The sequence below is a fragment of the Nyctibius grandis genome, chromosome 17 (assembly GCF_013368605.1).
Source record: "Nyctibius grandis isolate bNycGra1 chromosome 17, bNycGra1.pri, whole genome shotgun sequence".
NCBI lineage: Eukaryota > Metazoa > Chordata > Aves > Nyctibiiformes > Nyctibiidae > Nyctibius > Nyctibius grandis.
Genome location: NC_090674.1, coordinates 2,881,201 through 2,890,172, shown reverse-complemented (window position 1 = coordinate 2,890,172; position 8,972 = coordinate 2,881,201). Strand labels below are relative to the sequence as shown.

Sequence of the window (8,972 nt, the reverse complement as noted above, 5' to 3'; positions counted from 1 at the left end):
TTGGGATGTGAGCAAAACCCCACTGGGTTGGTTTTTTTTAATTTATTTTTTGTAATAGTATAAAAAGGTCTGTAAGCAGTGCAGAGGGGCTGCAGCTCGCTGATACAGGAACTGTATTGTCCCCGGTGTGCTGTCAGGCACAGCATCCACGGGGCTGCCGGGCACCCAGGGGTGCACGACGGGTGGTGCCTGATTTCTGGTGAGGGCTGCGCAGTCAGTGGCAGTGCTGCAGCGCTCTGGTTATCGAGAAGACCTGTGTTTTCCCCAGCTGTGCCGTAGGCTTCAATCCCCGTGCTCGCCAGGGCTTGTTTTGAGGCGAGGCATGATGTTGTAAGCCCACGTGGGTTGAGCGTGGTGCTGCGAGCCTGTCTGTCCGTGCTGTGGGCACCTTCTGCGGCTTTACCTGGTGGTTTTGGGCTGGGCTATGGGATGTTTGTCCTCTCGATCCCACCCTTACCAAGCCCCTGATAGCAAATGGATGGAGCTGGAAGGAGTGTAGGTGTCTGTAGGTGCACCCGGGGCTGCAGAAGCCCCTGACAATCGTAGAGTCATGGAATAGTTGTGGTTGGAAAGGGCCTTTGAGATCATCATGTCCAACTGTTAACCCAGCACTGCCAAGTTTACTGCTAAATCATATCCCTAAGCACCACGTCTACATCAGCACTAGTGTGGCCAGTCCGACCAAGGCAGGGATTGTTCCCCCTGTGCTCGGCACTGGTGAGGCTGCAGTTTGAATCCCGTGTTCAGGTTTGGGCCCATCACGACAAGAAAGACCTTGAGGTGCTGGAGCGAGTCCAGAGAAGGGCAACAAAGGTGGTGAAGGGTCTGGAGCACAAGGAGAAGGGTCTGGAGAACTTCTGGGGAGCAGCTGAGGGCCCTGGGGATGTTTAGCCTGGAGAAAAGGAGGCTGAGGGGAGACCTCCTCACTGTCTACAGCTACCTGAAAGGAGGGTGTAGCGAGGTGGGGGTCGGTCTCTTCTCCCAGGTAACAAGCGATGGGACGAGAGGAAACAGCCTCAAGTTGCACCAGGGGAGGTTTAGATTGGAGATCAGGGACAATTTCTTCCCCAAAAGGGTTGTGAAGCGCTGGCGCAGGCTGGCCAGGGCAGTGGTGGGGTCACCATCCCTGGGGGGATTTAAAAGCCGTGTAGATGTGGTGCTGAGGGACATGGGTTAGTGGTGGGCTGGGCAGTGCTGGGTTAGTGGTTGGACTCGAAGACCTTACAGGTCCTTCCCAACCCAAACGACTCGTCGGGTCTGCGCTCCTCCACGTCCCCAGCCCCCGCAGCAGCCCCGCAGCCCTTCTCTGGCCGTGTCCCCCCTCGGTCCCGAGGAGCCGCCCCCGCAGACCCGGGGGGTCCCGCCGGTGCACCGGAGCAGCGCGGAGCGCGGTCCCCCCCGGTGCAGTCCGGGGACGCGGTGCGGGGCTGCGGGGGGCAGCGGGGCGGGGGCGGCAGCGCGGCCCCCCCGCGGGGCGGAGCGGGGCGGAACGGCCATCCGGGCACCATGGCGGCGGCGGCGGAGGAGCTGGCGGGGCGGCGGGGCCGGGCGGCGCAGCCGGGGCCGGGCAGCCCGGCGGGGCGAGCGGCGGGGGGCGAGGGCTCGCCCGGGGGCGGCCGCCGCGTGTTCAGCCCCGCCGCGGAGTTCCGCGAGTTCTCCCGGCGGCAGCTCCGCGACATGGAGCGGCTCTTCCGACAGTGAGTGCTGGGGGGGGACGGGCACGGGGACCCCCCGGGGGGCAGCACCGGGCCCGGCCGGGGCACCCCCGGCATCGGGGCTGCTGGCCGGGGGGCTGCTCGGGGCAGGGAAGGTGGCCCCGTGCCCCCGGCTCCTGGCAGGAGGGACCCACAGGACCCCCAGCTGCTTGCGGGAGGGACCCCCTGGCTCCTGGCAGGAGGCACCCCCCCAAATATCGCAGGAGGGACCCCCAGGACCCCCATTCCTTACAGGAGGGACCCCCCCCCATTCCTTGCAGGAGGGAACCCCTCAAATCTTTCAGGAGGGACCTCCAGGACCCCCATTCCTTGCAGGAGGGACCCCCGGCTCCTTGCAGGAGGCTCCCCCCAACCCCATCTCTTTCTAGGAGGGATGGCAGGGACACCCCCCAGCTCCTTACAGGAGGGACCCCAGGGGACTTCTCCCCTCTCCAGCACCTTGCAGGAGGGAGGCAGGGACGCGTCCCCCCCCAGCTCCTTGCAGGAGAGACCCCAGGACACCCCTAAATCCCTGCAGAAGGGACCCCCTGGCCCCCATCTCTGGGGAGGAGGGACCCTGGCACCCTGCGCTGAAGCCAGGGAAGGGGGGGCTGGAGGGTGCCGCAAGGGACCCCCGCGTCCCCTGTGCCGCAGTGCCGAGGGGCCCCCGGTTCCCTGCCAGCGGTGCGGCCCCCAGGGCTGCGGCAGCAAGGCCGGCGTGGGCAGGCGGCGTGTCCCCAGTGTCCCTGGCCGTGCTGCGTGCCACGCACGGTGGAGCGTGACTGTGAGCGCAGCCCCCAGCTCTGGAGGGGAAGCTGGAGGCAAGCGTCGAGCCTCGGAAATTTCCAGGGGGAGATGGAAATCGGGGTGGCTCCAGAGCACGGTCACGCCAGGATGCGCGTGAGTAGCCAGGGGCGAGCGGGACGGGCCGGAGCATCCCCGCTGTTTGGGATGCAGGTGTGGAGTCCCCGGTAATGCGAGGAGCCCCCCCGCTCCCCGCTGCTGTCACCCCATCGTGTGGCCGCGGCAGCGAGACGTGCGAGTTGATGCTGGTGGTGCAGCAGAAGGGAGCCTGTGGCCGGGGGGGGACCACGCTTGGGGTCCCCGGGGTACAGCCCGCAGCTGGAGCGACTGGTGGTGATGGGTGGCCGTGGGTGCTCCGGCCGCGGCGCAGATGGCAGCGTGGGGGGGAAGCGGCGCGTGGGGGGAGCCGGGCGGGCGCTGCGCAGACGAGGGAGCCGGGCGCGAAGCAGACGTGTTTGCTCTGACACCTGCAGCGTCTCGCTGCAGCGAAAAGAGCAGCGCCCGGGCTGCGTGTGCCCTGCAGCGGGGTTTGGGGGGGGGCCTCCCGAGGAAGGGATGCTGTAAAGGCAAGCCCTGCCGCGCTGCCCTCGCCACCGCTGCTGTCCTCGTGGTGTGATGATGGGGTAAAGCAACGCGTTGGAAGGGTTTTTGCTCTCTACAAGGGCGATGTTGCCCCTTTGGGAGCTTCCTGGGGCGAAGCAGAGGGATGCCTTCATCCCTGAGAGAAGGGGAGCGAGAGCCAGACGTGCCCCTTGCAGAGAAACTCTCGGCATGATGCTCGTAGAGGGGTCTCATAGGCAGGAAGCGTGTGGGGTTTGCTCCCGGGGTGCCGGTGGCAGCGGCACCGGTGCGGGGCCAGCCCTGTTTCGGGGCCCCCGGCAGCGTGGGAGAGCAGGAAGGAGCCGCTTGCGACACGGAGCGAGGAGACCACAGCGGAGAAGGTACAAATGAGTCACGGCCCTGCAGCATGGCTGCTGCAGCGCCTGCGGGCACGGGAAAGGCAAGGCAGCCAAAAATAAGCCCAGTTTTGATGGTTGCAACCAAGTAGCTGCTCACCTGCTTCGGCATTGCTCTGGGATGTGCCGCAGGGCTTGGTCGTGCCCAGGAAGGGTGGCAGGGTGAAGTGAGAGCAGCGAGCCTTGCAGGGGCACCATGGGGACAGCAGGTGCCCACGCCGTGGAGCCGTACGAGGTGTGCATCCATGCTGGCTCCCCAGTGAGACCCCCCCATGCCATGCTGAAAGGCTGCGGGGCAGCGGGCAGCGTGCCCCCGGCACAGCCCCTGGGGCAGCAGGCAGGGCAAGCTGTGGGCTCTGTGCAGGTGGGGTGGTATTGTGAAGCTGGATGGGATGGTGATGGGATGGTGACGTGGTTGTAGGCGGGGGTCTGAGGAGGGGTGTCCCTGCCAGGGTCCGTAAGCAGGCTCGGTAAAGAGAGATGCACCCGGATCCCTCAGCCGAGCCCATGTGTCTGAGCGTGGATGCCGAGGGGCTCTGGGCAGGCGGGGGTGGTCGCCTGGAGGTGTCACAGGGAGGGGGACGTGGCTGCACCGGGTGGGCTCACGGTGCCCACAGGCTGGAGGCTGCCGGGAGCACCTGCACGGTGCCCAACCCCTGGGAGCTGGGCGAGCTGCTGACCCCGCCGAGAGGAGGGTGGGTTGTGGCCAAGGGGCGCTGGAGGGAGCAGCGCCTGGCGGGATTTGCCACGTGGGCCATTAGCCCTCGGAGCAGCCCAGGGGGGCGTGCGCTCGGGCTCCCGGCGCAGGGAGCCAGCGGCGGGTTTGGCAGCGTTCCGGGGGGTTCTGCTGCCAAGTGCTGCGTGGAAGCAGGAACGACCCTGGATGATGCTCTGGGGGCTGCGAGCGGTTCGCCGGCAGCTTCCCGTGGTCTGGCGAGGGGCCCGAGATCGTTGGTGGCCGGGTGCCCGCGGTTCCCTCCTCGCTCCCCGGCTGGCGTCGGGCACACGCAGAGGTGCCGGTGCGGGGGGGCTGCGTGGGCTCCGTGCCCCGCGGGACCCGACAGGACCCTGCCTCCATCCCGCAGGTACGACGCAGGGAAGGACGGCTTCATCGACCTCATGGAGCTGAAGCTGATGATGGAGAAGCTGGGGGCCCCGCAGACGCACCTGGGCCTGAAGAACATGATCAAGGAAGTGGACGAAGACCTGGACAGCAAGCTGAGCTTCCGGGAGGTGAGGGGCTGGGGGACCGCCGCGCCGGCGGGGACGCGGCCCCGGCTGCTGCTCAGCCGGCGGTAAGGTGGGGAGGGCTCGTGCCAGCGTTGAGGCCTCGGGGGAGCCAACGCCAGCGTCTCCCCTCGCAGTTCCTGCTGATTTTCCGCAAGGCGGCGGCGGGCGAGCTGCAGGAGGACAGTGGGCTGCACGCCCTGGCCCGGCTCTCCGAGATCGACGTCTCCACGGAGGGGGTGAAAGGCGCCAGGAGCTTCTTCGAGGCCAAGGTGAGGCACGTGCCGGGGCACAAGAGGTCCCGAGGACGGCTAAGCGATGGGTGGGTAGGAGGTGGAGATGGTGGGGTGGGACGTGGTCAGACGTGCCCCCCTGCCCGCAGGTGCAGGCCATCCACGACTCCAGCCGCTTTGAGGAGGAGATCAAGGCGGAGCAGGAGGAGAAGAAGAAGCAGGCGGAGGAGCTGAAGCAGAGGAAGGCGGCGTTCAAGGAGCTGCAGTCCACCTTCAAGCAGTGACGGGGCGCCGGCGCAGGGCCGGGCAGGACTGGTGTGCAGTGCCTGGGCCGGGAACGCCGCGTGTGCCACGTGCCGACGGTGCCGGGAGCGATGCCGGAGCCGTGTGCCGCCCGAAGGAGGAGTCCCCTGGCCAGGGCTCGGCCCAGCGCCCGCTTTGCTGGCAGAGCCCGGTCGGCCCCCGCTCCCCCACTTGCTGTGGTGTCTGTAGGTGTTGTCTGTGCCCCCCCGCGTCCCCAGCATGTCCCCTTCCCCGAGGGGCAGCAGCGCCCTGTCCCCTGCCTGCAGCTGTACCTGCTGCCGAGCCCCAGGGAGCCGTGCCGGGATGCCTGTCCTTGGGGGACCATCCGTCCCCAGGCCCGCGTGGGTTGTGGGGTGTGCGGGACAGGGGCTCGCCCCGGGGTCGTGGCAGCCAGGCTGGCTCGGTGCCTGCCGGCATTGCCGCATGCGTGTGCCTCTGTGCCGTGCCGAGAGCCGGGCGAGCGTGTGTGTGTGTGTGTGTGTGCTCAGGGCTGCAAGCCCACCCTGCGTCTCTCTTTATCGTGGTCAAAGACGTAGGGAAAAGGCAGCTGCCGGCTCGCCGAGCTGTAATAAGTGTTTTTGTGTTGTGTTCAGCCCAGGAGGGCGAGCGGTGGAGCCACGAGTGGTACCTGTGGGTGGATTGAGGCTCCTGTGTTTGTGGGTGGCTGTAAAGCGGCGTGTCTGTCCCGCAGCGTCCCCCCGGGCAGCGCTACTGTGGGGAGTGTGTGTGTGTTGTGTTTATTTTTTATTTTAATCCCAAATAAATATTATATTTCGTAAGCACGGTGGGTGCCTGTGCAGGGGGCCGAGGCGCAGCTGCGGCGTCTGTGGCAAGGGGCTTGGGTGCGGAGAAGGAGCCTGGGGAGCGGGGTCTGGCCATGGGCACAGGGTCACCGCTGCTGGAGCGGCGCGGGGACATCGGCGTGGGAAGTGTTGGGGGCCTGATCCAGGTGTGTGGATGTGGTATTATTGAAGGTCTTCAGCATCGCAGCTGGCCTCTGCCCAGGGGCTGCCCCCCTCCCGCCCTGCTCTGCGGCCCCGTGGGCACCCGAGGGGTTTTGGCCGGCCTTGGCTGGACGGAGCGTGAGATAAGGGGGACCTTGTTCCTCTGGGGGTGGAGGGCTGGGGGGGCCCGGGGCAGCAGGTGCTTGAGGTTGTGGGGTGCAGGGAGGCTGCCTGGCATGCTGCAGAGGTGGTCAGGGCTGGGGGGCTGCCTGCCAGCCAACCCCTGAGAAGGGACCCCCGCATGTCCCCAGGTTGGGGCCAGGCGTCCCCACCGTGCCCCATCATGGTGCCGGCACCCGGTGGGCAGATGTGGCTGTTCCCAGGCGGGACAGGAGGATGTGATAAGATGGGGTGTGATAAGACGGTGCGATGGGTCCGGGCCAGGGCCCCCCCGGCGTGGGACAGTCACCACATGTCGGTAGCAGGAGGGGCGACGCCAAGGTCCCCTGCGGCGGCAGGCGCTATAAGAGGGGTGCGCAGCCCCGCTGTGGCACCTTCGGACTGCGCGACCATGCTGGGTGCCGTGTGTCTCGCTGTGCTGCTGGGCTACGGTGGGTGCAGGGGACAGGGAGGGGGGGGGGACGGGACCCCAGCGCCTGCCGTGGCCCTGGCCGGCCGCTGAGGCCCCTTTGCCGGGTGTCCCACAGCCTACGGGTGCGGTCAGCCGGCCGTGCCGCCGCTGCTGGGCACCCGCGTCGTGGGCGGCGAAGACGCTCGGCCCCACAGCTGGCCGTGGCAGGTAAGGGGGGCTGTGGGGACGGGGAGGGGGGACGGGGAGGGGGACATCCCTGTCGTGACGCCGTGCCACTGCCGTCGCAGATCTCTCTGCAGTACAGCCGCTCCGGGGCTTGGCACCACACGTGCGGCGGGACCCTCATCGCTTCCAACTGGGTGCTGACGGCCGCCCACTGCATCAGGTGGGTGCTGGGATGCTAGAGGGGTCTGCACTGGGGTGGGGGGATGAGAAGTTTGTGGAGACTGACCTCCCCTCTCTTCCCCCCTACCAGCTCTAGCCGGACGTACCGCGTGGTGCTGGGCAAGCAGGACCTGTCGGTGGAGGATGAGCCGGGCTCGGTGGCCGTGGGCGTGGAGAAGATCATCGTGCACGAGAAGTGGAACTCCCTCCTCATCGTGTAGGGCATGGGATGCGGCGGGGCGGGCGGGGGGGCATCGCAGCTCGGGGTCCCCACTCCCCACGGCTCGGGGTCCCCACGGCTGGGCTCTCCTTGCAGCAACGACATCGCCCTGGTCAAGCTGGAGGAGGAGGTGGAGGAGAGCGAGAGCATCCGGCCCGCCTGCCTGCCGCCCGCCGGCCTGATTCTGGAGAACAACTACCCCTGCTACGTCACCGGCTGGGGACGCCTCCGGAGTAAGCGGGGGGGACCCCGGGGAGGCGTCCAGGGGGGTGTTTTGTGGGCGCAGGGTGCGAGGCGCGGCTGTCGTTGCAGCGAACGGGCCCCTGGCTGACGTCCTGCAGCAGGCGCTGCTGCCCGTGGTGGACCACGAGATCTGCTCGCAGCGAAGCTGGTGGGGCAGCACCGTGCGCACCACCATGGTGTGCGCCGGCGGCGACGGCGTCTCCTCCGGCTGCAACGTGAGTGCCGGCGCCGCGGGGCGGTGGGTCGGCAGGGGGGCCTGTGGGAGGAGAGGGAATGGAGCAGTGGTGGTGGGTGGCCAGGAGGGAGGTGGGGTGGGTGGGAGTGGGCGTTGAGTGTCCAGGGGAGGTTTAGATTGGAGATCAGGAACAATTTCTTCCCCGAAAGGGTTGTCAAGCTCTGGCACAGGCTGCCCAGGGCAGTGGTGGAGTCCCCATCCCTGGGGGGATTTAAAAGCCGTGTAGATGTGGTGCTGAGGGACATGGGTTAGTGGTGGGCTGGGCAGTGCTGGGTTAACGGGTGGACGCAGTGATCTTAAAGGTCCTTTCCAACCAAAACGATTCTGTGATTTTCTGTCCATCTGGGCAGGGGGATTCGGGCGGCCCCCTGAACTGCCAGCGCGGCGGGGTCTGGGACGTGGACGGCATCGTCAGCTTCGGCTCTGGGCTGAGCTGCAACATGGCCAGGAAGCCGACGGTCTTCACGCGGGTGTCTGCCTACATCGACTGGATCGGCGAGGTGGGTGCCCCTGCCTCTCCCCCGCCCAGGGAGGGGCCGACCATGCTGTCCCCGTGGCCACCAGCCGAGGGTCTCACCACAAGCCCCCCCGTGTCTTGTCGTTGGCAGAAAATGAGCGCGAACTGAGGCGGCGGCGCGTGGCGCGACCAGTCTCGGGAGCGATAAAGGCGGAAGTGCTGTGCTGGCATAGCGTGTCCCGCTGCTTATTTGGGGTGGGGGGCACATGGTGGGGCCAGGGGGGTGAGGGGTGGACAGGTACGTCTGTGTCTGGCAATGCCGGGCTTTGGCCTGTGGTGCTGGGGAGGGACGCAAGTCATCGTGCCGGGGGGCTGGCCGGGGTCCCGGGGATGCCGAGGTGGGCAGCCGGCCACCAAGGTGCCCCCAGGTGTGGGGAGGGGGAGGTGGGAGCCATGCCCGCGGCACTGAGGGGCTCGAGGCTGGTGGATTGGGGGAAGAGGGGCTGGGGTCTTGCCGGGTGGTCCTGGGGGGGGGGCTCTAAGGGAGCCCAAGTGGTCCTTGGGGGGCTGTGGGGGAGCTGGTTGGTCTAGGGGAGATGTAGGGGCCCCGGCAGGTCTCGGGATGCATTAGGGGGACTTGGCTGGTCCCGGGGTGTCTCAGGGGGTTTTGCTGGTACTGG

General features: G+C 67.5%; 2 protein-coding genes across 2 annotated transcripts; both read left to right on the top strand.

Annotated features, from left to right (window-relative positions):
- The first annotated feature begins 1,506 nt into the window (after positions 1-1,506).
- EFHD2 (EF-hand domain family member D2) lies at positions 1,507-5,941 on the top strand. Its single transcript, XM_068415011.1, has 4 exons — positions 1,507-1,697; positions 4,540-4,687; positions 4,819-4,953; positions 5,064-5,941. The coding sequence occupies exons 1-4, from the start codon at positions 1,507-1,509 to the stop codon at positions 5,196-5,198; spliced, it is 609 nt and encodes a 202-aa protein (XP_068271112.1). The 3' UTR covers positions 5,199-5,941.
- Positions 5,942-6,732: 791 nt separating this feature from the next.
- CTRC (chymotrypsin C) lies at positions 6,733-8,461 on the top strand. The gene is made up of 7 exons (XM_068415088.1): positions 6,733-6,772; positions 6,869-6,960; positions 7,041-7,138; positions 7,229-7,354; positions 7,454-7,590; positions 7,670-7,815; positions 8,186-8,461. The coding sequence occupies exons 1-7, from the start codon at positions 6,733-6,735 to the stop codon at positions 8,459-8,461; spliced, it is 915 nt and encodes a 304-aa protein (XP_068271189.1).
- Positions 8,462-8,972: the final 511 nt, after the last annotated feature.